The 27,735-nt window shown below is 44.2% G+C and overlaps 1 protein-coding gene across 1 annotated transcript in view; it reads left to right on the top strand.

Annotated features, from left to right (window-relative positions):
- The window catches only part of ryr2a (ryanodine receptor 2a (cardiac)), a gene marked incomplete at both ends in the record, with an annotated part of 249,977 nt that overhangs the window by 108,421 nt on the left and 113,821 nt on the right, over positions 1 to 27,735 (top strand). Inside the window, 14 exons of the mRNA XM_083787543.1 lie at positions 800 to 935; positions 4,162 to 4,257; positions 5,531 to 5,649; positions 8,471 to 8,604; positions 9,059 to 9,300; positions 13,786 to 13,978; positions 14,506 to 14,722; positions 15,008 to 15,112; positions 15,786 to 15,889; positions 18,200 to 18,283; positions 18,748 to 18,907; positions 22,188 to 22,335; positions 24,439 to 24,542; positions 24,923 to 25,027. Coding sequence (XP_083643669.1) covers positions 800 to 935; positions 4,162 to 4,257; positions 5,531 to 5,649; positions 8,471 to 8,604; positions 9,059 to 9,300; positions 13,786 to 13,978; positions 14,506 to 14,722; positions 15,008 to 15,112; positions 15,786 to 15,889; positions 18,200 to 18,283; positions 18,748 to 18,907; positions 22,188 to 22,335; positions 24,439 to 24,542; positions 24,923 to 25,027 — 1,947 coding nt within the window. The remainder of the gene's footprint in view (positions 1 to 799; positions 936 to 4,161; positions 4,258 to 5,530; positions 5,650 to 8,470; positions 8,605 to 9,058; positions 9,301 to 13,785; positions 13,979 to 14,505; positions 14,723 to 15,007; positions 15,113 to 15,785; positions 15,890 to 18,199; positions 18,284 to 18,747; positions 18,908 to 22,187; positions 22,336 to 24,438; positions 24,543 to 24,922; positions 25,028 to 27,735) is intronic.

Here is a 27,735-nt window from a genome sequence, read left to right on the forward strand (position 1 = left end):
TGTGTGTATGTGTGTGTGTGTGTGTGTGTGTGTGTGTGTGTGTGTGTGTGTGCGTGTGCGTGTGCGTGTGCGTGTGCGTGTGCGTGTGCGTGTGCGTGTGCGTGTGCGTGTGCGTGTGCATGCGTGCGCTCACTGCTGTGATTGTGAACCGCCTGCGGGCAGGCTGTAGGCAGCATGCACTGTAATGTTATCATTTTAAGTGATGTTCAACATCATATGAGATAATGATACCGATAACTACGTCAACCAAGATGGTCTAAATAGTGTTTAGTTACTTTATATATCTTTGTACAGGTATGTTTGTATAGGTCTTGTAAGCCGTTGGTTCTTAACCAACGGCTAAATGAGTTAAAACTCATTCACTGACGGATGTATTCCTGGCTGCATTTAGCCACTGACAAGCTTTTTTGGTATTTGCGTACCTTTTGCGTACCTGCGTCACAGAATATTCATCATCACTATGATCGCATCCCCGACCGTTCATATTGATGGATGACACATGTACGAATATCTTAGTGCATTCATATGTATTCCTTTGAAGGCGTCATTCATTCTGTTCTGTAACTGTTGTCTGTTGTAAGAGATATATTATCTCTCTCATCTCTCCCACACTTTCCCCCCTCCATATACTGTCCTCTCGTCTTATTTTATCCTCTTCTCTCCTCTCTCTTCTATTTCGTTCTTCTCTCTTCTGTCTTAATTATCTTCTCTCCACCCCCCCCCTCCTTTCTCCCCTCTCTCTCTCTCTCTCTCTCTCTCTCTCTCTCTCTCTCTCTCTCTCTCTCTCTCTCTCTCTCAGGGGATGATCAGCTTGGTATTAGAATGTATTGATCGTCTTCATGTGTACAGCAGTGCGGCTCATTTCGCTGACGTTGCTGGAAAAGAGGCCGGCGAATCCTGGAAGTCTATCCTCAACTCATTATATGAGCTGCTGGGTGAGGAGAGAGCATTGTGCGCACGCACATACACACACACACACACACACACACACAAACACACACACACACACACACACACACACGCACACGCACACGCACACGCATACACATACACACACACACACACACACACACACACAAACACTCATGCATGCAAATGCACACAAATAGAACACACAGGTCCAGAAAGCACACACTGTAGAACGTACAGCACTGCATGCACACACCCTCCACCACACACACACACACCTTTGTGTTTTGATTAATTGATTGACCTCTCGGTTGACTTAAACACGAACATAAACATGTACATGTTAAATAAAGACACAGCCCCTGTTTCAGTGGGAAATTACCATTACCACAATTACAATATACCATTTCATGATGTTGTTAAGTCTGGTTTTCTCTGTTTTGTTGGCATTGCTCACAGCCAGCTTAAATGAATGTGAACATTCTTGTGACTGCTGGTTAGCAACTTAGGCAGGCTAACGGTGCCTTGTCTCTGGTGAATACAACAGACGATCAGATGCACACACACCAACACAAAATGACACAGAACAACACAGAAATATGCTTGTTGGCATGTGCTGTGTTGATGGATCAACAGATACGCCCAGTGAGTGCACACGCAGAACAGATGCGCACGCACGCGTGCACGCACGCACAGATCAGTATGCGCGTTTGTGTCTTAACGGAGGGCACAGACAACACAGGTTGGTATCCTGCAGTTCCCACCCAGCGCTGCCACAGGCATAGCTGTGTTTATCTTCAGAGAGAGAGAGAGAGAGATGTCTTTATATTGTTCCTGTCAGGGTTGTTTTGGGGTAAATTTATACCCTACTAAGCCTACTTGATCATAACGGTGTCACACAAAAGTATCAAAGGTCTGCCACTTTGGTTACTTTTTCATTTTAATCTTGAAGAGTAACAGTTTTTGGACATACTGTATGAAGTTTCCACCTGACAGAGACGATATTATGTACAGAATAATATTTGATACCCATACAGTAGCTTACCAAACGGATAGGAAATCAGAGAAACTCAACAAGCATATTGCCATTTGTCGCAAAAAAAATAATAATAATAAGTATAGTGCCCCTGGGCCACAGTGCAATACATAAAAACAGCCAATTAAAACAAAACAATAATAACAACAAAGTAATGAAAACATATATAATAATAATAATAAAACTTTATTTGTATAGCACCTTTCATGACATGAAATGCAGCTCAAAGTGGTTTACAGAACAATGGAGAATAAAAGAAAAGCAAGGCAACGACATTAAAAAACAAGCAGTAATGCAGTACAGTGAGGACATGAAAAATAAAAAATAAAAGATCAATTAAAGGCAATGTTGTAGAAGTGGGTCTTGAGCTGAGCTTTAAAAATGTCTACAGAGGCTGCCTGACGAAGGTACAGTGGGAGCTTGTTCCAAGCCGACGGCCCGTAGAAGCAAAAAGCTGCTTCCCCGTATTTTTTAGTTGCCATTTTTTTGGGCAAAGCGAGCAAGCCGGCGGTGGAAGACCTTAGGGGGCGGTTTGGGACATATTTAGGCAGGCAGTCATGTAGGTAGGAAGGTGCGAGACCATTGAGAGCTTTATAGACAACATATGACAATAAGAGCAGCAAATGTAAAACTTAAGAGAAAAGTATTGCGTGTTGGCAGGGCTGCTTTAAGGGTAGTGCGAATGGTGCCGTCGCACCAGGCCTCGCGCCTTGCGAGGCCTCGCGGGGGCAGCGTCCCCCCCCCCCTCCCCTTTTAATAGGCTTATAAATGTTAACAATCACTTTCCATCTCAGACCTAATATCTATAGTTTTGCTTACATGTTGATATATTTCACATTTATTAGTAGGCCTATACTCGCTGACAATGCGTGTCTGCGTCCTAAAATCTAGTTTTGCTTACATGATCATATTTTACATTAGTTTCACTGACATTGTGTGTCTGCGCATTACGTGGTGGACCAGTGGATGGTGTGCGACTGTGCGTAGGGCGGTGTGGTGGTGGGAAAGTTGAAGTCGAGTCGTAGAGAAAAAAATAAGAGTTCAAAGCCTCACTGAGAGTTTAATTTGATAAATTCATTGCAAAAATCATCGACCCAACCGCGATCCAATCAGCCGTGGGGCCCTGCGTTAAAACTGGACGGGATTATCAAGACATTATTGCAAGGAAAGCTGCTGCTTGTGAAGTTGTGAGTAACATCCGAGACGAGTGCACTATATATCAATTCTCTCTCTCTCTCTCTCTCTCTCTCTCTCTCTCTCTATCTCTCTCTCTCTCTCACCACGCGCCTGTCATAATGTTTAGCGCAGTGGTCAGCAGCAGCCACACACAGCTACTCGTTCGCAGTGCATCCATTTCCAATAACACCCAATGCCCTGAATGTGTGAATCACTTACCTTGTGCTTGCTGCTCGTTTTCAGAAGAATTAATCCAAGGTTTGTCATATGATGGTTTAAAGTAGGCATACACTGTAGCTGGTCAGTCTGTGTGTGCAGAGGGAGAAGCAGCACTGCTCTGCAGCCTCTGCTGATTACATTGATATGACCTAGATATGTCATATCTGACTCATTAGTTATTTAGTTATTTATAATTAATAAATAATAATTAGTTATTTATTTATATTAGTTATTTATACCAATAGTATAATTTATAAAAGGCTTTCATATAGCCTACTCTTAGGCTACATTTTGTTGTTTTGGTGTTAATTTCAATTAGTTATACTTGCAAATTGAAGGTCAAAATAAACATGAATGAATTAATTAATTAATGAATTAATGTTCGCACAGGGTTTCGCATTTTTCCCAGACGCCTCTGCGTGTTGGATGCAGGGCTTACACATGTGGAAACAATTCAGCAATAGAAAACTATAACTGCATTGCAGAACAAATGCAAATACTTTAGAGCGTTCCTTCATAATGGAGAGTTCATATTGGGTTTGTTAGCAATATGTTTTCTCCGCTACGTGGAGTTTAGATGTCCCTAGACATATCGGTAGGCACTAGGAAGACATCTCGGATCATCAGGCTATGCATAACTAGGTTTCCACAGAATAGTGTTTCTTGAATGCTGATCTCTTGCTGAAGATGATGCTACGGCATTGAACTTTTACTGTTCCTGTACACAATATGTAACAATTAAGAAACCTTGAAACTTGAAGTCTGTCAAATGTCTATTTGAGGTTAATAATGTGTATCTCTCCTGTCCTCTCCTCTCCTAGCTGCACTGATAAGGGGTAACAGGAAGAACTGTGCCCAGTTTTCTGGCTCGTTGGATTGGCTGATCAGCCGATTGGAGAGTCTGGAGGCCTCTTCTGGTAGGACAACTTACCTTCATTTAAGCACTCAACTCATAATGATCAGCCATCAATTCATCATTATTTGTACTATAAATATTGATCGGTCAATCTCTGCAGAAAACTAAATCGTGTTATACTGTGAAGTGGTATAGACTGGTTCTCAACTTGGGTTCCATGGGGTGCCCTGCTAAATGATCGATTGTTAGGGTCTGTATTGAACAAATGGAACCAAATTGGACCCGTAAACGTGTTCCAGAGACTTTCAAATGGGGGTCCGTGGTCTAATCTGCATATCAAACCGTGGTTCTCTGGGGGATCCTGTATGTGGTCAATTGTTTGTATTGACGAGGAAATCCACTACACTGAGGGTATAGGAGGACACTGGCTGCAGCCGACCACGCTTCTCTTTCTTACCTTTTTATGTTGGCACTGAACAGTTTGTCTTGCAGCTGAAACTGCGGGACGGTATCGGCCATCAGCAGCCAACCACAAACTGCAGTGTTGTTTTATGACCTCGTCCGTCGCTACATCACCATTGGTCATCGCGTGCATCAATCAAGCATAGCCACGGTATAGCCTCTGAGCCCTCGGCGTAACATATGGGGTCTTGTACTGTATGACGTCTACACATGCATCCAGAACGCTGGCATTCTGCAGCAGACTGCTGCTTATCGGTGATGGATACACAGTGGAGGCTCCTTATCATATCAGAGCCACTGTGCTCCTCAATCACACTGGGAGATGAGAACATTTCAGAGCATGGAGCAGTGGGTCAGCTGGAGAGAGAGAGAGAGAGAGAGAGAGAGAGAGAGAGAGAGAGTTAGAGTTGACCCGCGGGACCCGCCTATTTGACCCGCCACGAACAAGAAGTCAACATTTTACAGATCGACCCGCGCATCATAATATTTACGGTGTTTCTATAAGACGGCACTAGTTCTCCTAGTGGCTCACTCACTTGCTTTCTAGAGAGAGCAGTCTGGTGTCACAGGTCTTTTCTCTCACATTCAATAGAGGGTATGCGCATCGAGTGGCAAATCGAGTGGCAAAGCAACATGCAAAGTGAGTTTAACGTTGCAATCAAATAGGACTTTTCTGTTTGGATGTATGGGTTGTCAAGGCCAGAAAGTAGTTTTTTGCCACTCAGTAGGCATTTCCTGCATAACTTCCGGGTTCGATGATGATGTCACGCGCATACTCTCTATAATGATGACTAATGACTAACGATGTCATCTCAGGTAAACTAGAGGATGATGACTAATGACTAACGATGGCTTTTAAACTGTCATCTCAGGTATACTAGAGGTGCTTCACTGTGTGTTGGTGGAGAGCCCTGAGGCTCTGAACATCATCAAAGAGGGACACATTAAATCCATTATCTCTCTGCTGGACAAGCATGGACGTAACCACAAGGTAAGAGGCAGCAATTCATTATTCTTTGTTTATATGTCTCCTGTCTGTTTGTTTGTTTGTTCCTTCTTTCCCAACCTCCACCTTCATGAAAGTTACACAGACAGCAAATCTCCAATGAGGTGCACCAATTATGTCCTCCTTCAACCACCGGAAAAGGAAAAATAGCAGCAGGCATCACAAATATGAAGAAATTATTATTGTTCCCTATGACAAGCAGCAACAGTGTATCTGTTAAACATTAAAATATATATTTAGGGTTTCATGACCCTTTAAGTACTACAGCACACTTACTGTACAGAACAGCTCTAATAGGCTCTATGCACAGCAGCCATATTGGAAAGAAATTGGGCCCTTACTTCCTTCACAAGTGTTACCATTGATACTAATTTAGTATAAATTAGTGGTTCTCAAACCTTTTGAGAGGTGGCCAGCACCTCCAATCTATTGGATTCTTAATGTTAGTTAAGAGCACTTATGAAGTAAAGTATTTGCCAGCCAAGTCTATGGACTTTAATGTTTGTTTAGGGCACTAAATGACGAAGTAAGACGTCCTCTGGCCGATATAAATTCAGTGGGTGCCCCTCACTTCAGTGTGATTTTTAGCACACCCAAATTACTCAAATTAACACACCTGGTGGAATTTCTCGGGCACCGTGTCTTTTACGCTCGACATCATACAGTAGGTGGGCATCATATAATTATGACCGCTGACATTATACTGGACACCAAGTACTCTGATAGCGGAAGCTTATAGTTGCACACACATCTCTGTTGCAATGCTGCACACATGCAGCATGACGACAGTGTGACGTGGTCTGACACATAAAACTGACTTGACTTAGTTTGAAACTGTCCTCAGTGTGTAGAAAATGGCATCGGTTATGATTGTCCTGGCTGAAGAGCAGCTTTGTTGTTCTATATGTCTGGATGTGTTCAGGGACCCAGTCACCGCTCCATGTGGACACAACTACTGCAAGACCTGTATCACCTATTACTGGGATACTATGGTGTGGAAATGTCCACTGTGCACAAAAGGATTCTATAAGAGACCAGAGGTCTTTGTCAATACTTTGGTTTCTGAGATGGTCGATCAGTTCAGGAAGACACAGAAGCAACGGACCCAAACACAGAAGAGCGAACCTGTTGAAGTGGACTGTGATCTCTGTAGTGAGACCAAGTTGAAGGTCCTGAAGTCCTGCCTTTTGTCTCTGGCCGCCAACTGTGGTCATCAAACCCACACAAAGTAATTGACCCTGTTAAGCAGTGCTTACTCGGGGACCAACAGTAAAGGGATATTTTAAGGAAAGACTGCATCAAAGGTAATCAAACTATACTATATAAAAACTGGTCAAACATTGACCAAATTGTCCAAAACATTAAGAAAGAGGCAAAAATATTTTTATCCACTCAAATCCACAGCTATGCGTAGCAAACTACAATTGTTGCTTCTTGCCTAACAATGTAATGTAGACATGTGGCCAATTGTCTACATTACATTGTGCAGGCACTATACTTCAGCTATCCATATGAACCAAATGGAACCTTACAGGTCTGTAAGCCCAGAGTGTAAAAATTTAACCAAATGGAACCTTACAGGTCTGTAAGCCCAGAGTGTAAAAATGTAACCAAATTAATGTTATTGATAAATGTATTAACAACAAATGTAAACAAATCACAACAAATCCAGTGCCAGAAATCCAGTATAAATTATGTACAAATAAAAACAAAAATCATAGAAAACTATGTACATGTCCTGAAGTCCTGGGGGAGAGAAAATGTAGTCTATTGAGAAAATGACCGCTATTGACCGCTGCTGCACTACCATAGTAGTGATGGAAACAAAGACGGGCCAGCTGGTAATTGTACCGCTCCATATCCTGGCTTAAGCCCAGATGAACATCCCCCACTGACAGGCCAGACTGTCAGGAGGGGCCCTCAGACCTGCAACCCCGACAGCCAAGGGCCACTGTCCGAGTCAGTACAGTGGGCCCATTCTGGTGGCTGGAATGGCAGGCAAGAGAAGAGGTCCATTATTGTAACTGCAAAAGTGGTAAAAAGAAAAAAAAATAAGTAAATTAATTAATAAATATCATTGAATCATTAACCCATTTACACACCTGAAGCTGATTCTAAAAAAACTGCTTCCAAATCCTGATCTACGTTTTCTGAAAAACTTCACATTCTGATTCAAAAACAACAAAAGTATACAAAGAAATCACACGCGTATGAAGTGAGGGGCGCTAATATATTAAAGTTTAATGTTGATTAGGTGATGTAATGGTGATGTAAAACAAACTGTGCCAACACAAACATTAAATGCCATTAATAATAAAGAGACAATATGATAAATTTCCCCTTCATTGTCAATGCGTTTACAATACAAACTTTGAACTAAAAACATTAAACCTGTGTGTAGGAGGGGCTAGCGCCCCTCAAAAACACTGACACCATCAAAGGAATTAGTATGTACCATGCTCTTGCTAACACCTCATCTCCTCCCCATCTTCTGAAAGGAGGAATTTGTGTATGAATTTAGCTTTCAGCTCTTTATGTTAAAAGTTAAAACTAACCAACTAGTTACTGTACAATATAATATATGAATATTCTGCCTCTTCTGAAACTCTCCTAAAAAACTAAACTAAACAAAACTAAAAAACATCAAATGTATGCCCCTGATTATGCAACGCAACACAGTTCTACTCGTGGACCTGTGCCCTTACACATTGTAGCAGACACTGTACGAGTGCAGAGCACCCCTTTGTAGTTTATAGTATATTCTTATGTGTGCGTGTGTGCGCGTGTGTGTGTGTGTATGCTCCAGGTATTAGACGTGCTGTGTTCTCTGTGTGTGTGCCATGGCGTAGCAGTGCGCTCAAACCAGCACCTGATCTGTGACAACCTACTGCCTGGCAGGGATCTGTTACTGCAGACCCGACTAGTCAACCATGTCAGCAGGTACAATGCACGCATGCACGCACGCAAGCACGTATACACAGTACACGCGCGCACACACACACACACGCACGCAAGCACGCATACACAGTACACACATACACACACACACACACACACACACACACACACACACACACACACACACACACACACACGCACGCAAGCACGTATACACAGTACACACACACACACACACGCACGCAAGCACGCATACACAGTACACGCACACACACACACACACACACACACACACACACACACACACATCCATGCACACACACTCACGCATGACCTACTGATGACCTTACTTGTACACACCCTGACAAGCAGTGTCTCTATTTCTCTCCCTCTGAATTTCTCTCTGCCTCTCTCTCCCTTCCTCTCCCTCTCTGTCCATCTCTCTCTCTCTATCTCTCTATCTCTCTCTCTCTCTCTTTCTCTCTCTCTCTCACAGCATGCGTCCCAACATCTTCCTGGGTGTCAGCGATGGCTCCGCCCAGTACAGGAAGTGGTACTATGAGCTCATCGTGGACCATGCGACGCCGTTCGTCACGGCCGAGGCCACCCACCTGAGGTTGGGCTGGGCCAACACGGACGGCTACGCCCCCTACCCCGGAGGCGGCGAGGGCTGGGGGGGCAACGGGGTCGGAGACGACCTGTACTCCTACGGCTTTGACGGACTCCACCTGTGGTCTGGTGAGGAGGGGTGGACCACTGGGGGTGTGCGAGAGAGAGAGAGAGAGAGAGAGGAAGAGCAGAGGAAGAATGAGAGAGAGAGAGAGAGAGAGAGCTCAGAATAGGCTTTATGCACAGGGCCACTTCTCTTCCTTCACATGCGTTACCAACGTTAATGAGTAAAAAAGTCAAAGTGCTGATAATGTGCGTATCGGCTCACTGGAGACTGCTACACCACATGTGTCTCAAAGTGGGGTCCAGGGACCTTCATTCCTTGAGGGGCTTCCTTACGGGTGTGTAACTCTGAGAGTGTACAAATGGAACCAAATGGACCCGTAATTGTCCATTTGTCGAAAAAAGAGAGAGAGAGAGAGATGGGGGCCAAGTGAGTGGGCCTCCACTGCAGGATAGGGCACACTGTACACTGTACACTTGTACTGTGTGTGTGTGTGTGTGTGTGTGTGTGTGTGTGTGTGTGTGTGTGCACGATAGAGAAAGAGAATTATCTGCTGGTGGCCTCTAGTCGTTCAGTCTACCTTGTGAGGCCAAAAGATATCCCATAGCAAATGGCGTGAGTCTCATTCAACACATTCAACTGTCAGAGTTATTGACTTCAGACTTCATACTGTGTGAGAACGAAAAGAGAGAGAGAGAGAGAGAGCTGTGTGGGGAAGAGGCAGGCATTGTACTGTACCGTAGCTGTGTATGAGAAAGGAATAGGCAGTTCTTATTCACCACACAGCTGAATATGACACTTATAAAGAAGTCCAGAGCCAACTGTGGTGTTACAATGAGACATTAATCTGAGTGCGTGCGTGCGTGTGAGCGAGCGAGACCGGGTAGGTGTTTAAGAATTAGTGGGGGAAAGAGAGAAAGAATGACAGAGACAAACTTGACAGCCACATAACTCATGCACCCTTCAGACAGTCAAACTAAATAAAAGCCACCGTTGGGAGCTCAGTTGTTAGTCTAGTCCGTAGGCTTATCTCCTGAAACAGAGCAACCCTCGTTAATCCTCTCTATGAGCGGTACGAGTGGGCTGACTGCATTATGTTTTATTTTTCGTACACATGCACGCACGCACGCACGCACGCACGCACGTCAACGTTAATGAACATTTAGCTTCAGGAAAAGCTGCACATGTTCCCCCTGTGATCTATTCTGGCACCCATAGTAACAGCAGAAGGACCCCCGTGCAGACTCCATTAGTATAATGGTTAGTTTGTACTTTGTTGTGCGACGGTGTGACGTGCCGGCAAGTATCAGATCTATAAGCTCACAGCACGCTGCATCTGCGACACGTTGCGAGCTTGCAGATCAGCTTTTTCCGGCTGTGTGACACCGTCATACGACGGAGCTTAAATTTACAGTAGGCATTACTCTTCACAGGAACGCCATGAAATGTTAAACATGTCTGCCTGTTAACGATCGCACCCTAGAGGGAGCAGCTGCTCAGGACGACATGGCATCTGATGTTTTCCCACGCCCCTGGCGTATATGCACGTGCGCGCGCGTGTGTGTGCGTGGCGTGCGTGTATTTGCTTGTATTACTATAATTGTGAGGATCACGTCCCCACAATTATCATGAAATGACCATGAGAGATAGCTTTACAATTAGAAGGTGTGGTAAGGCTTTTAAACATTCAGAGGGTATGTTTAGGGTTCTGGTTCTGGATTGGAATTATGACTGTCTTAGGCCTCTTTTCCACTATGGGGTGGAACAAGAACCAGAACTAGAACTTTCCAGATCCCAGAACTACCAGGAACCTGTGAAGTTCCAGAACCAAGTTCTGCTTCTGTTTCCATATAACCAGAACCCAGAACTTTCAAGAACCTGTTAAGTCTGCCACCCCCCCCCCCCCCCCCCCATACACACCCCACCCCCATTCCCCCACTGCTGAGTAGCTCAGCCGGCAGGCCCCCCCCCCCCTTGGCACGGCCGGGGGGGTCCCGGAATACAGAGATATTCATGTTTAAATAATGACTGGTTATTATTCAACAGTGGTGGAAAGTAGCTGTATATAGTATTGTACTTGAATACATTTCGGTCATTTGAAAATAGACAAACTACAAGCTTGATGAGACACGTGAGCTTGTAGATTGTCTATTTTCACATTTATTTGCTTTATTGTACTTTTTTAAACCAATAATATGAACATATTTTTATATGCCAGGGTATGGCAGCACCCTGGGTCCTAAGGCCTTCAGGAGGCTGAAACCCTGTACTGGCATAAGCCAGTTGGATGGCCTCCTGCACAATACATCGGGAAAGCCATACTATTACTACTAGCCACTACTATTAGGGTTTCCTTTAGCTCTGGTACCCCATGTCACAAATACCCATACCCTTCCTGAAGGGAGATGTCTTGGTCATGTACAGTCTGAATATTTCATATCTTTTGTCAGGTGTGCGCTGTGAACAACAAGTGTGACTCAGCCTTTTTACACATTACCACATTTAACCAGACAAGGAAGGTAATATATATATACAAGGAACAAGGAACAAGGAACTGAAAAATTATACTCTGGGAAATCGAAACAATAAAGTTCCTTTAAGGACAGTTCCGTGAGTGCTGGTATTCTCTTGTGTCTTGTCTCTTGTGTAGAACAACAACTGCAAGCAAACAACTCGTTGCGACAGCTTTATGGCTCTCTCTCTCTCCCTCACGCACACACAAGCTCTGTCTCTCCCTCTCTCGTGGCCATAGTGTTTCTGTGTGCTTTTCCAGGTTATTTTTCTGTGTGTCCGCTGTCGCTGTGTCGCACTTAGGAGTTTAAAATGTGCGCTGTTGTGTTGTGTGCGCTTCTCCTCGCTCCGGTCTCCTCAGTGCTCAGGGTGCTGTCACCTCAGCTCGACCAATCGAGAGCAGCAGCGCTGCTGGCCCCGCCCATAGGTTCCCAGAACTCAGTGTTAGTACTACCTCAAAAGCAGGGCCGAAAAAAGGTTCTGAGAACCTGGTCTGAAACCGTGCCGTACCGCGCTGTGCGCTGTGGAAACAAACCCAGAACTAAAAAAATAGGTTCAGGTTCTGGAAAGTTCTGGTTCCACCTTGCTAGTGGAAAAGGGGCCTAAGTTGCATGCTGGCGGTGTGCACCAAAACCATGATCTGCAACCTTGTAGTTTTTCGGCTTTAGCCTTACAGTTATGGAGGGAGAATGAGATGAATTAGGGAGATAGGGATGGATGGGTGGATGGATGGGTGGATGGATGTTTGCGTGGAACTAGAGGGGGCTCGTAGAAGGAAGAAGGGGGGTTAATTGTGCGTGAAAGTCAATCCTATGTAGGTACTAGGAGCTAATGGTCCTCAGGAGTGTCATTTACAAAGACAGAGAGAGAGGGGCAGGGCAGACATGCTTAGCTGTTAGAATATTCTCTGTCTTCTCGTTCTCTCCTCTCTCTCCTTTCACATGTGACATGATTATGGTACTGGTCACAGTACCATTTTTGTCTGAAGCTTCACTGACAAACGGGCGAATAGGAAGAGTCAACTCGACTCCTAACCTTTCATCGGTTGATGCTTGACAAGCAGGAAATGTGAAAGTAGTCAAAGAGACACCCGCATTGTTGTTGTGATGCAGATTTTACTGATAGAATTGTATTGGAAAAGGTTTGCTTTTTCCATCTGGCAAAGGAGTCATACAGGCCGGGAGAATTGCTTTGGTGACTGTCAAAGGGAAGGGGTGGGTGGGGGGTGCAAGTGGACAGTGACAATGAAGTGAAAGCCAGTACTTTTTTATGAGCTGCTCGACATGTCCACAGAACATTTTAAACACTTAAATATAGTCTTTTTTTTGGCAATTGTGACAGTCTGTCACAATTGTTCACCACCATGTTATACTGTATATTTTCTGTTCTCTCCTTTTTAACTTGCCATTTCTCTGCTGCATATTGTGTGTGTGTGTGTGTGTGTGTGTGTGTGTGTGTGTGTGTGTGTGTGTGTGTGTGTGTGTGTGTGTGTGTGTGTGTGTGTGTGTGTGACAGACAGTATGTTGTCTTTAATACGTCTATTTAACCGTCAGTTCTATCTCCCTTCCGCCCCTGCTCCATCTCTTTCTTCTGTCTCTCTCTTAAGTTTATTTCCATATGCAGTATATCTTCATCTTGTTTTCGGTGTTATTATCTAGACTAGAGTATGTCTTTCTATATTCTGTCAACCCTCTCTGTCTCTCTGAACTATTTACCATACTGTTAAAGAACACTCATAACCTGTCACCTGGCTTTGGCCCTGTGATGTACAGCTATTCTGTCGCTACCATAATACACCACTTAGCTTAACATAATTGCATTCGGGCTGGGAGAAATATTGAGCTGTTATCCCAGCTGATATTGTGTGTGCGTGCGTGTGTAATATTGTGTGTGCGTGCGAGTGTCCGACGTGCGTACATGTGTGCGTGTGTGAGCACACAAATCCACCATACCTGTATATAAAATTATATTTCCATTCCTGAATTAAATGAAAATGGCCTGAATTGCCCTCGTCGCCTCTCTCCCGTGCTCCCCCGCAGGCTGCGTTGCGCGGACGGTCAGCTCTCCCAACCAGCACCTGTTGAAGGTGGAGGACGTGGTGAGCTGTTGTCTGGACCTGAGTGCCCCGAGCATCTCCTTCAGGATCAACGGCCAGCCGGTTCAGGGCATGTTCGAGAACTTCAACTCTGACGGCCTGTTCTTCCCCGTGGTCAGCTTCTCTGCAGGGGTCAAGTGAGCATTTGAAGACTGCCCCGTGGCTTTTTTTTTTTAAGATTTGTTTTTGGCTTTTCTGCCTTTGTTGATAGTATCAAGTGAACAGGGAATGGGAATGTCATTCATGTCAGGGAATGTCATTCATGTCACACAGGGAATAATCATATTCCTAATGTAGGCTACAGCACTGGTCGCAGGGGGTCCTACGCTAAATGACTGGTAAGAGTGTACAAATTTGACCAATGGTCCATTTGTACGCTCTCAGAGTTATGGGGGCACGTGGCGTCACTGGGATATAATGCATAGTAAATTAGCTAGGGGTCCTTGAAATGAAGTTTGAGAAGCACTGGTTTACAGTATATCTTATGTTTACCTTCTGTTCTATTCAAATTACAATTCATAATTTTAAACTTACAATGCAGGCATTTAGCTGCATTCTCACAGAGCTTTGGGAGATTCTTCTCTTCGACCTTCTCTTCTCTTTATTTGTTGTCCTTCTGCTTCTGATAATGATGTGTCTCTCCTCTGCTCTGCTCTGCTCTCAGAGTGCGTTTCTTGCTGGGGGGTCGTCACGGGGAGTTCAAGTTCCTCCCTCCGCCCGGCTACGCTCCCTGTTACGAGGCGGTGCTGCCCAGAGAGAAGCTGAGGGTGGAACACAGCCAGGAGTACAAACTGGATCTCACTGGAACCAGAGACCTGCTGGGACCTATGATCACTCTGTCACAGGCCACCTTCACACCTGTCCCCGTAGATACCAGCCAGGTAAACACACATGCACATACAGTAGAAGCAATAGACTGTAGTTCCCTTTTCCAGAAGGTGTGCATTGCATTCCTGTTTCCCCTAGCGTCGTTTTAATTGGCTTAGCGGCAGAATTTTAACCTTAAACACCTTTCATATGTGCCTCCGGTTCAAACTTGCAGCTGAGCCAAGCCAAAGATGATGGATATGAAGATCCACCATCCCAATTATATTTGGTTACTTTGGTGGTACTGTATCATGTACTGTACATGCTTATGTTGTGTGTGTTTGTGTATGTACGTACAGATTGTGTTACCACCCCACCTTGAGAGGATCCGTGAGAAGCTGGCAGAAAACATACATGAACTGTGGGTGATGAACAAGATCGAGCTGGGCTGGACCTATGGAGCCGTGAGTGGTGTTAATGGGGGCAGTCATAGGGGGGGAGTGGGTGGGTGGAGAAGGTAGGCGGTTTGACCCCGGGTTCGTCCGGTCCATGTCGCCTGAAGAAGACCCCTAACAGCTCCCTCAATGCCCTCATTAAAGCCGTCTGAGCAGCCATCAGCTGGGTGAAGCTGCAAGAACTATTTCCCCTCCCTCCCCCCGGGACCATAAAAATACTCCTGTTCCATTTGATTTGGCTATCTATTAGAACTGAACAGCTACCTCCTATTACGCAGTACAATTATACTCTGAGACTTCTGAAAGTTAGTTACTTGAACTCTGAGACTGTACAAATGTAACCAAATGGGTCCATTTTGGTAAATAAACACAGAGCATATTACTGTATAGCTACCATCTCCCTGGATGTACGTGGGGAACCCTGCAGTAGGCTATGTGCACACACACATGCGTGTGCACATAGCCTACTGCAGGGTTCCCCATTAAATGGGGGTCAGTATATATGCATGTCCAACTGGGCATCCTTTTCAAATGTGGTGAATGCCCTGAAAATGAATTTTCAGGGCAAGACCTCGACCTCGCTCGTGTGAACTCGGCCCCCAGCCTGGTACCCGAGTCAAAATATGGCCCCTGAGGATTTTTTTTGGGGAACCCTGGCCTACTGTATGTTTGTGTATTTCAGGTTCGAGACGACAATAAGCGGCAGCATCCGTGCCTGGTGGAGTTTTCCAAGCTTCCCGAGCAAGAGCGCAGCTACAACCTCCAGATGTCCCTGGAGACGCTCAAGTAGGCCTCGCTTGTTACACCAACACAAAACTAAACGCATGGCATTCATCCGTCCATCCAGCCATCCATCTTCATCCCACTTACCTGGAGTCGGGTCGCGGGGGTAACAGTTCCAGCAGAGAATCCCAGACTTTCCCCCGAGCCAAGTCTTTTGAATAAAATTTCAGTTATTTTTATATTTTAGTTATCTGAAATGTTTTAGTGTTTTAGTGAAAATGTATGTTGTCGGGTCTGATTGGCTGATTTTACAATTGGTTGTGTGCTGAAAATAGCAGATCTACAAGCTCACAATGCATCGCAGCGCGACTTGTGAGCTTGTAGATCTGCTGTTTACAGAACACAACACCTGAGTGCAACCAAACATGAAATTCTCTACTAGTCCCTCCAACATTTTAATATTGTTTTTATTTGTTGACGAAATGGTCAATATATTTTAGTCTTAGTTTTAGTCATAATACCTTACTTTTTATAAAATTTTCCTCTGTGATAAAAGGTAGTTTTTCATCATAGTTTTTCAGTGGATAGAATCAACACTGATACTGAGAGATCCCGAGGCGTTCTAAGGCCAGCGTAGAGATATAATCCTCCTCTCTGGTGGTTGGTCTGACCTCCATGACCTTTCCATGTAAGGGAGGAGCAGCTCTTCTCAGAGTCTCCCCCGGGGGAACGAACCTCTGACCCTAAGGGAGATGGAGCTTTATCCATGAGCTTGTTCTTTCAGTCATGACCCACACTTCATGGCCATACAGTAGGTGAGAGTAGGAACAAATATTAACTAGTATATAGATGGATGGATGGTAACCTCTTATACCCTATATACTTAATTAACTGGGGTCCTCTAGGCCAGGGCTACAGCATACAGTATACTGTATTTGGCCATGCATTGGGATTGGGATCCCATGAGACCCAACAGTTGAAATGCCTGCAGGCGGGAATGCCTGGTCAAAAACGATCCTGCATCGCACCACAATACTCTGGATGTACTGTAGCACACATGAAGCATGTGTGTTCATCGTATGGCTAAATGCAGCGGAGAACGTAATATAGAATTGCTGTTGTGTGTGTAGTACACACACAACAGCAATTCTATATTACGTTACGCATTATGTGTACACATAATGCTTATATTTAATAACCTTCTGTTAAGCAATATGTGCACCCAAGGCCACTGTGTCGCTGTCTGTCTGTCTGTCTGTCTGGTCTGTCTGGTCTGTCTGTCCTGGTCTGGTCTGGTCGGGTCGGGTCGGGTCCCGGTCCCTGTCTGTCTGTCTGTCTGTCTGGTCTGGTCTGGTCTGGTCTGGTCTGTTTCTGTTTCTGTTTGTAATGTTTTTGGATCCCAATGGAAATATTTCTGGATTATGCAGAACTAGACGGTAATATTGCCGGATGAAGTGGGAGTAAACAGCATTTCATTTTCAGTGGGACTAAGAAAACCGTCCGAAAATAGCCGATCTACGATCTTTTAGATCTGCTATTTTTGCCGAATGTTGGTTATGGACACCTCCTGTTTTGATGTCATGAGACCTCATGGGGACCGTATGGTCATGCATAAAGTCGATGGCACGCACGCACGCACACCGACTTTGACTCGGTTCCACAGATAACTATTGTGAAAATACGCCTTGTGACCTCCTGGGGGTCTCGACCCACAGGTTGAGAACCACTGCTCCACAGAGAGGCCCTGAAATCAGGTTTATGGCGTGCATCTCTAGCAAGGGAGAGAGAGAGATGGAGACAGAGAGAGCAAAACACAGAAAATAACAGACCTACAAGCTCACATACAGTACACGTAGCATCCACAGCACTTGTAGGCTTGCTATTGTGCACAGTAAAATCCTTGGTGTTCTTTTAACTCTGAAGAGCGTGCAAATGAATATAACCAAACGTAGGCGTAAATGAACACTGAGAATTTGACAGCGTGCTATGTAAATGTAGCATAACTTTGTGACTTGAGTCTAGGTGACAGGTGGCAGGCTCCTGGTTGGGATGTAATTAAATGGCCTGCTGTCTAACGAGCTGGCAGGATGAAACTGTCCATTAGGCGTCTGTTTTTTTCTTTCCTTCTCCTATACATCATATTTGATTTGGACTCATTGAGTGTGTCATAGTGGGACCGTTTCAAAAGCACCACCTCACACACCCCACACTGATCTTGATTGATTAACCTTTTTGTGTGTGTGTGTGTGTGTGTGTGTGTGTGTGTGTGTGTGTGTGTGTGTGTGTGTGTGTGTGTGTGTGTGTGTGTGTGTGTGTGTGTGTGTGTGTGTGTGTGTGTGTGTGTGTGTGTGTGTGTGTGTGCGCGTCTTTCAGAACTCTACTGGCCCTCGGTTGCCATGTTGGACTAGCTGATGAACATGCTGTTCAGAAGGTTAAGAGCATGAAACTGGCCTCAACGTAAGTCACAGACATTAGATTTATTTCTATGTTTTATAACCTTCACAATTTACAACTAGATAAAGTGACCCTCGGGGCACAGGTCTCCACCAGGGCAGGTCAGGTTGTGGCCTCCTGGTGGCACTATAACAGGCCAATGTGAAAATTCAATTAAATTAGCCTTTATTGTCTCAGAGGAGACATTTGTCTTGGGCACCAAGAGACAGCGTTATACATACATACATACAGTATGTACTGTATAAAACCTTTGTACGAGTGGACTATGCCTTTGAATCCACTGATACTTTATAGGGTAATCTGGGTCCATTTATGCTCTCATTTAAAAAATAGCTCAAATAGGCAATCCACAAGCTCACAATCGCAACACAATCCTTTTGCTTATTTGTGTACCTATAATGACATGGCCAAAATAGGGACACACAGGTTGAAAGTGGTTCAGATGAATCTTGTTTCTTCTCTTCTAGCTACGAGTTGTCTGGTGGTTACAAGCCTGCACCCATGGATCTGGGTCACATTAAACTGGCCTCAACCCAGGAGGCCATGGTGGACAAACTGGCTGAGAACGCACACAATGTCTGGGCACGAGACCGCATACGCCAGGGCTGGACCTACGGGATCCAACAGGTGTGTGTGAGTGTGCCATCATTATTATATATATATACTGCATACACCAGCCATTAAGACCTGAGGCCAGATTATACAAAATGTCTTCTAAATCATGACAGTTTTCTGAAATACCTATGTTTCTATGTCAGCGGTTCTCAAACCTTTTCATTGTCAAGGACCCCCAAAATGATATGTATTTGGTCAATTTCAAATAATGGTTAAAGTGGTTAAACGCTATAAGGTGACACAGATGCGTCCTCGGGTCTAAATGGGTTAATTTACCTTGCTAGTTTCTTTTAGAGCTGCTTTAATCCTTCAATCCAACAAGATACCGTAAACATACAGTACATACATACTCACATGATTGCGCCACGCAGTTGCTACAGTACACGTTTTTCTGCTGTACACACATGATGTGAATCTCCCGTTCCGCCATATCCCGACAGCGCTCAGTAGAGCATAGCCATGCTGGCCATTTTGCGGTGGCCACAGATAGAAAACCCATTCATTTCTCCTATCGAGATTATGTTTTTATCCTGGACCCAAGGTGATAGTGTTGGGTGATGTAGTATACATTTAGCTTGTGTATACAGTGCTGTACTGTATGTGTTCGGTGCTTGAGGTTGAATTAAATCAGCAGAAAGATGACTTAACGATGTACGTAGTTGCATCTTGGCCTCCGAGATGGGAATTATTTTGGCCCGCGTGACGTTCCCTTTCGTTTAAAACCGCCGTTAAATATGGGCCCGGCCCAGCTAGGAGTACTCTGAGAATACTTTACACACAAATGGATGTCAATGTCTTAAGCTTATGCTATAATATTATGATGCTGGCCTATATCACTGGGACCAACCAAAAGTATATGTAAAACCAGCAAATACATACAGTAGAAGAAACATTATGCTTGGTTAATGTTATTGGCAACAGCCGAGAGAGAGAGAGAGAGAGAGAGAGAGAGAGAGAGAGAGAGAGAGAGAGAGAGAGAGAGAGAGAGAGAGAGAGAGAGAGAGAGAGAGAGAGAGAGAGAGAGAGAGAGAGAGAGAGGAGAGAGAGAGAGAGAGAGAGAGAGAGAGAGAGAGAGAGAGAGAGAGAGAGAGAGAGAGAGAGAGAGAGAGAGAGAGAGAGAGAGAGAGAGAGAGAGAGAGAGAGAGAGAGAGAGAGAGAGAGAGAGAGAGAGAGAGAGAGAGAGAGAGAGAGAGAGAGAGAGAGAGAGAGAGAGAGAGAGAGAGAGAGAGAGAGAGAGAGAGAGAGAGAGAGAGAGAGAGAGAGAGAGAGATCCAGTCGCGGTGTGCCGCGGGTTCGACTCCCGAACCCGACACGGCCTTTACCGCATGTCATCCCCCCATCTCTCTCCCGTTTCCTGTCAGCCTACTATCTGTCCCTTAAAAAATCAATAAAAGGCGTAAGCCGCAAAAAAAATATCTTAAAAAAAAAAAAAAGAAGTGGAAGGAGTAAAGAAGAATTTGATTTACATAATTATTCATGAACAGTAGCACACGCATGCACACATTGCACACACACTGAACACACTGAAACTGTCTGACAGGTTGAGCAGTGCACTATCTGAGTTCTGGGAAGTAAATTTAAATATAACACTGAGACAGGCAGCAAGTAGTAATTTTTGGGGGTGGGGGATGTGGACACTGATTGTTGGTAGACTGTCTCCTAGAGTACTCTGGGCTGATTAATGATACAGTCAAGACATTGAGACTAAACTGTACTACAAGCATGTCACAAATACATAAATACATTAGTGTCAGTAGTAAAAATGTAATTGAACTCTAGATCTTCAAATAGTAAAATCAACAGGAAGTGTTGTAAGTCAACGAGGCGCATATTTTGAATTATTAATACTAATCAATTATTTAAATTTCTTGACAAACTTTGCAGTAACCTTGCATCACCAGAATTCTGAATTCCAATCACAGTCTTAGTTCAGTGCTCTCCTGCCTTCGGGAAGGACGTGTGTGATGTTTGTGCAATACTGATTGATCCACCGCGGACAATGTGACTGTTCAGCTCGAATGAGATTGCAATCTAATGCAGCAGAGCAGCCATCTAATGCAGCAGAGCAGCCATCGGCGCTGTCGATAACCTCCCTGCTGTTTTCCCTGCCGAGAAGCTTTCAACGTTGCATGACTTTGATGGACAATTCTGGACGGATGGGTCGCTTTTTATTCGTTCTTGGTTTTTGTTTCCCCTGACGGCAGTATTCTGTCACGATCACGACATCACCAAATGTACCCTAATTGTATCTAACAAGGTACAGCGAATCAGATTGGATCTTTCATGACAATGATAAGCGTTTAATAAGCACTTGTTAATGCCGATACAGATCGCTGATTGCAAGTACAATTCATTCAGCTGAAGCTCTTATCCAGAGCAACTTGCAGGTGTTTATTGAACTCTCTAGTCAATAAGCAAGGTAAATAAGTACATGAATAGAGTGCAGAAAGAAACGTGGAGAGCCTCAAAGAGACTGGATATCAGGTAAACAATGAAACTGGCATCTGTCTAAAAACGTTTTGCTGGTGTATACTTCAGAACATCCTATTGGGGAAGACTGTAGCTGAATGGGTAGAGAGGCCGCCTTAATTGGCATAGGAAGGTTGCCATTTTAACACCTGGCTCACCCACCCAGTTTATTTGGAAGTGTCCCTGAGCACTAACAGCCCCCCCCCCCCCCCCACACGAGGGATCACACGAGCATTTAAAAGGGGCTTACAGTTACACTCCCAATACATCTTCTACTTTCTTGTAATAATGTGCCATATAATATTTATAATAATGAATAATGAATATTTACACAAATGAACAATTAGTTGTATTGAAGAAAAATAAATGAAGGTGGGGAGAAAACGGTCTAGTTTTATAATATCAGTGCTGTTTAATGTGTGAACTTCCTAATGGTGGCCAGCCATATGGTACGTTAGAATATCCAGTACAACAAGCTGTTGTTGAACATCTGCAATCAGAAATAATTCAGCCTGAAATCCAACAGCTCTTCTTCTTTTTCCTAGTCTATGTAGTGCGTCTTCTCCTTGTCCATTTTAATTTTGAATTTGAATTTAGTTATAGTCAGTCTTTTTGAATTAAATTCCATTTAGTTTTGGTCACATTTTAGTAATCTGGGGGGTTTGAGTTTTAGTCTAGTTTTAGTTGACTAAAGTTGATTTGCTTGACAAAAGTGTAATACAATGTTTCAAATGATTCTCAAATGTGCATTTTAGTACATCATCATAGTTTTCTTCTTCTTCTTCTTCTCCTCCTCCTCCTCCTCCGTCTCCTTCCCTTATAGGATGTGAAGAATCGTCGTAACCCAAGGCTGGTCCCCTACGTTCTCCTGGACGAGAGAACCAAGAAGTCCAACAAGGACAGTCTGAGGGAGGCGGTCAGGACTCTACTGGGCTATGGCTTCAACTTGGAGGCACCAGACCAGGACCATGGTAAGCTATACCCTGCAGCTTAACCACATGGCGTCACTATTCTGAGAATTGCAATGGAAAAATTATGATAAGAAAATGCTAATATTTTAAAGTAATAATACTATGTTTTAGTTTTTAAATGTTGGAAAACAGAGAAAGAAATATATATTTATATTTACGACCCATAAAAATGGGTCCACAACCCACAAATGTCCGGGTCTCGACTGGTCTAAAGGGACTGTATTGATGGGATTTGAACCTGTGCTGTTTTGGGGGATCTGGGATTACAATGCCACCACAAGTGGCATCTGTGAAGAATGTCTAACCCGCTTACAAAAACAAACCCGGGATGTCTGTTGGTTTGTTTATGATGGGCCATATTTCATACTGTGTGATTCTTCTCTTATGCCATGATTGGATTTATCGCCATATTACTGCAGTGGAGGATGGCTGGGCTATGTAGGCAGACACCCATGAATCACTTTGATACCCGCTTTTCTGTGTGTGTGTGTGTGTGTGTGTGTGTGTGTGTGTGTGTGTGTGTGTGTGTGTGTGTGTTTGCTTATTTATTTGTGCATGCATGTGCGAGAGTGTGAGAGAGAGAGTGTGTGTGTGTGTGTGTGTGTCTGTGTGAGTGTGTGTGTATGTGCGTGCATGCGTGTGTTTTAATGTCTTTCTCCGGCATGCTAGCTAACGGCCTCCTCTAACTGATGTTAGGCTGGCTGCTTGGAGCAATCTAAACAGGCTGAGGCACTATTGATTAATCACCAATACTTGAACTGGAATAAATCACAAGTTCCACATTAGGTGGTACAAAATGCTCTCTGAGCCAAGGCCATGTGGTCTGACTCGGATGTAACATTCTCATGCCAGGCATTTTTAGCGTAGCGATACTAATATCAGTGCGTGGATATTAGTCTCGTCCCTCTCAGTATTAGATTTTATTTTTCTCGCAATGTCCCACGGCCCGCCCCATATTTGAATACTGGGCCCTGGTTGGATATAGCCTGGTTGCAGAGTAATCTGGTTGACTCGTCACCGTTTCGGTCCTCCCACAATTGAGAGGGGCCGGACTTAATCTGCCTGGGGCAATAATGCATTGCAAAGGCAGACGAAGGTTGGCTACGCGAGGGCGAGGCTATAAGGCATTTTAGCAGTGATTATTTTATTCACTATACATTTATAATGACTGAGTCTACATAGAGCTCTGATATTTGGGTCAAAAGGTGAACGTACATCACAGCGTTACTGTGGGATCAAACCAGTGATCTTACAGTCAGAAATCAGAATTGTTAGCAATGTCTACCTAGCTTATCTAACACATTAAGACTGGGAAAGCATCTGTGTCATTTTAGATTATTGCGTTGGCTATTCAAAAATTGCAGATATACTAGCTCGCAGCACAGCACATTTTTTTTACATTTTTGAAAGAAGTGTGTGCGAAAAAGTGTGCGAACTACTGAATTTGATGGCATTTGTAGAATCGGCGTCAGGTCTCAATGGGTGTATATTGCATATCGCAGCATCATTGTGGGTTCGACTAGCTGTGTTTAGTTAATTACGCCCAGTCGCATTGTGTTGCCATTGATCGCTAATGACTCCTGGCAGAGTAATTCTCTGTGAGCTGGGTGTGCCGGTCATTTGTGTCGAGGGCATGGACGCCTCTATTTAATCCCCCCACAAACAAATCATTAGAATACATTTACATTTCGCTCGCAAACAAAGCAGTCGGCACAAGTCCATTCATTTATTCAGATATTTCCTGGTTTGCTGGCTAGGAGAATTAATCATTTTGGCAGCCCGGCGGGTACTACCTCTATTGGAACTGTAGATAGGAATTAGTTGTATCCGTTCTCCCACAGTGACCACCAGAAGCTTATAGTGATGTGTGAACATAGATACGGTATATCAACCTGGCATTCCTAGTGTATTTTGGGCATGATATTATATATATTTTTAATTATAGCAAAAATTGCAAATCTGCAATCTCACAATGCAAGCTTGTACAGGAGCTCAGCTATTTGCTATTTGTAAATTTTAATTGATCCTGTTTCCCCCCCCATCTCTCTCCATCTCTCACACACACACACACACACACACACACACACACACACACACACACAGCGGCTAGAGCAGACCTCAGCACCTTGTCTGAAGAGAGGTTCCGCATCTTCCGAGCAGAGAAGACGTACAGCGTCAACGCTGGGAAGTGGTATTTTGAATTTGAGGTACGACGAGTTGTGATGATGATGATGATGAGGATGATGGTAGTGGTGTTGGCGTCCAATTGTAACAGGCTGCTGATGTATCATGTTAATACGGTTGGTAATGCTTTTTTGGCCTCTCCTCTCCTCTCCTCTCCTCTCCTCTCCTCTCCTCTCCTCTCCTCTCCTCTCCTCTCCTCTCCTCTCCTCTCCTCTCCTCTCCTCTCCTCTCCTCTCCTCTCCTCTCCTCTCCTCTCCTCTCCTCTCCTCTCCTCTCCTCTCCTCTCCTCTCCTCTCCTCTCCTCTCCTCTCCTCTCCTCTCCTCTCCTCTCCTCTCCTCTCCTCTCCTCTCCTCTCCTCTCCTCTCCTCTCCTCTCCTCTCCTCTCCTCTCCTCTCCTTCCAGGTGATAACAGGAGGTGAGATGAGGGTGGGTTGGGCCAGGCCAGGCTGTCTACCCGACCTGGAGCTTGGATCTGATGAGCAGGCCTTTGTGTTTGATGGCTTCAAGGTAACTGGTGGCTGCGTTTTATATTTTGTGTATGCCTCTGCTGTTCTGGGTTGTCCCTCCTTCTGTATGTCCATCTTCTGTATGTACGTCCACTTGGACTCAAGGATGAACTGATTAGAAGTAGGTGGCCAAAGATCAAGGTCACTGTGACCTCTTAGATTTTAGAACATTGTTCCTTAAATTGCTGCAAAGTCTTCACTGCATATACTTTTGTTTCCTTTATTGTTACCTATCTTGTGTATGAGTACCGGTAGATGATTTTGTTCTATATCCTAAGACATAGTAATAACATACCATAGCATTCCACAGCATACAGATTGGTTCTAATAATGTTCTAGTCATTAAATTAAGCCCCGGATTGTAGCTTTAACCTCACTAGAAGGCTCAAGACGTTTCGGACGACATGCTCTTCGTCAGACTAGAGGCCACGCAAAAGACATCATATGTGACCGCTTCTGACCGAGGCTAAGTCATTGGTTGTTCAGTTTGGCCCACCAGTTTTGGAGATATTACTTATTGAGTAATGTCTTTCAGAAAACCCAACTCTTGCAGAGTTGGGAAAACAGGTTAGCTACATTTTAAGCATTTATTTCATATTTACATTTCGATTTCAGACATCAAAAAGAGTCACATATAGTGATTACCCACAGACCACCACACATAAATCTCACGTGATCGCATTCCTGAAATTATCATGGCTGATTACAGTTGGGTGATTTGTACACACAACAAAATGGCTACTGGGCATAACAGTAAATCATCTTTGCTGCATGTCTCTCCCCTTCTCTCCCTTCCACTTTCCTGTCTGTCTTCACTAATAACTATCAACAAAGGCAAAAAGAAAAAATATATATAATCCAGACTCTCCCACTTGGTCAGCATAATGCCAGTTGTCACTTAATTTGCACACACGTGTCCAACTGCCAGCCGTGCATTTGCTTCAGGGCGCTAGCCTAGAAACATTTTTTTCCCCTGTAACAGGAAAAAATAAATCCCTGCAGAGATTGGTTTGGCACTCCTCAGTTTTAATTATATTTCGCTCGCCCCAGAGTTGTGGGTGACCAATCAGAGCCCACTATTTTTGCTGCGACGTTCTGTTTGTAACCACCCCTTGGAAATAAATCTTCCACACCGAAGTTCTAGAGACTTAGGCCCTTTCCCAATTCCTATTTTAACCCTACCCCTCAGCCCTTGCCCCTTCCCCTTGCCCCTACATAATGAGTGTCAAGGGGTAGGGGGATAAATCATCCCCCCAGGAATTGGAACGTCCCTAAATATTGAACGTCCCTTGCAGATATTGACATGTGATATAATATATTGATATACAACCTGTTCTCAGAAAATAGCTGATCTGCAAGCTCACTACAGGCCAGAAGGTCCCCAAACTGTTTCATGTCAAGGACCCCCAAATTGACACTAATTATCCCACAGACCCCCATTTGAAGAGATATGCCAAGGACCCCATAGATTTTTACGAATCTAGCAGTGTCACGGACCGCCAGTGTGACATGCATTAGTCCATGGACCCCCTTTTGATGGCATTTCTGTCTCTGGGACCCCCAATTTATATTGTAAAATCAATGTTAATTAACTCTGAGAGTGTACAAACTATCATTTAGCTGGGGACCCCCTGGAACTCTCAAGGACCCCTGGGGGTCCCCATAACACACTTTGGAAACCACTTTCCATAAGCTGTAGATCGGCTAATTTGGGAGAAGCGATGGAACGTAAATATAACATTGCTGTGGTTATGATGAAATAAATATATTGTAATTTTGTCTCATCTTGGTAGCCCACCATGCAGAATGTAATTCAGAATAGCTCATTCTGACACCTGCTCAACAGTTGAGCGTTGAGTGTACCTGATTCATTGATTATTGTATTAACAGTTTGAGCGTTGAGTGTACCTGATTCATTGATTATTGTATTAACAGTTTGTATAGAATTGGTACAGATATATATCATATGTATACAGGGTTAGAAAAAGGAAAAACTATTTACAGTATAGAAAGAAGGGGCTGTGGTCACTGTGTTCATTGTTTTTAATATCATTAAGAACAGAGTCATTTTCTATCAATGAAAATGCCATCGTGATTCATCTCCATCCAATGTACAGGCTGTACAGCAGCTTGCAGTCTGTTCCATAGCTGGTTTGCCTGGGGGAAAAAACAACACCATTGCTAATTAGTTATGTAAGTTTTGCAACTACCAGCTATCACTGCAGCGAGTAGCCAACGTTATGCAGCAACAGCGTTATGTAGGTACAGTAGGCTATTTCACGGCTTTTATGAGCTCCAAAACTGCAGAATGTTGACATATCGTGGTCTGGGGGGTCGGACTGATGCCTGCTAGTTAAGATAGCTTGCATCCGAGTTGTTCCACCGGGGCACCGGCGGTAAATAAAAAAGAATAAAGTGCAGATGCCAAATAAATCGGTAACGTTGTATGAATGCAACGCCGTAGCATATCGTTAGTTCACGTGAGGTAACGTTAACCTTTGCTAGAGTTTGCGATGTTTTTGGCGATGCAGATTGTTAATACATTCAAATAATATTGGTTATTATCATATTTTTCCATAATAAAGGACAAAAAAGGCTTCTTACCTCGTCCGCCTTTCAGCCCTCTGTGATCTCCCTCCGTTTTAAGTCCCGTCGCGATGTCACTTGGTTTGAAGGGGATTCTAGCCCTAACCTTTGTCACTACCCCTC

The sequence above is a fragment of the Protomyctophum parallelum genome, assembly GCF_964188405.1.
Source record: "Protomyctophum parallelum genome assembly, chromosome: 17".
NCBI lineage: Eukaryota > Metazoa > Chordata > Actinopteri > Myctophiformes > Myctophidae > Protomyctophum > Protomyctophum parallelum.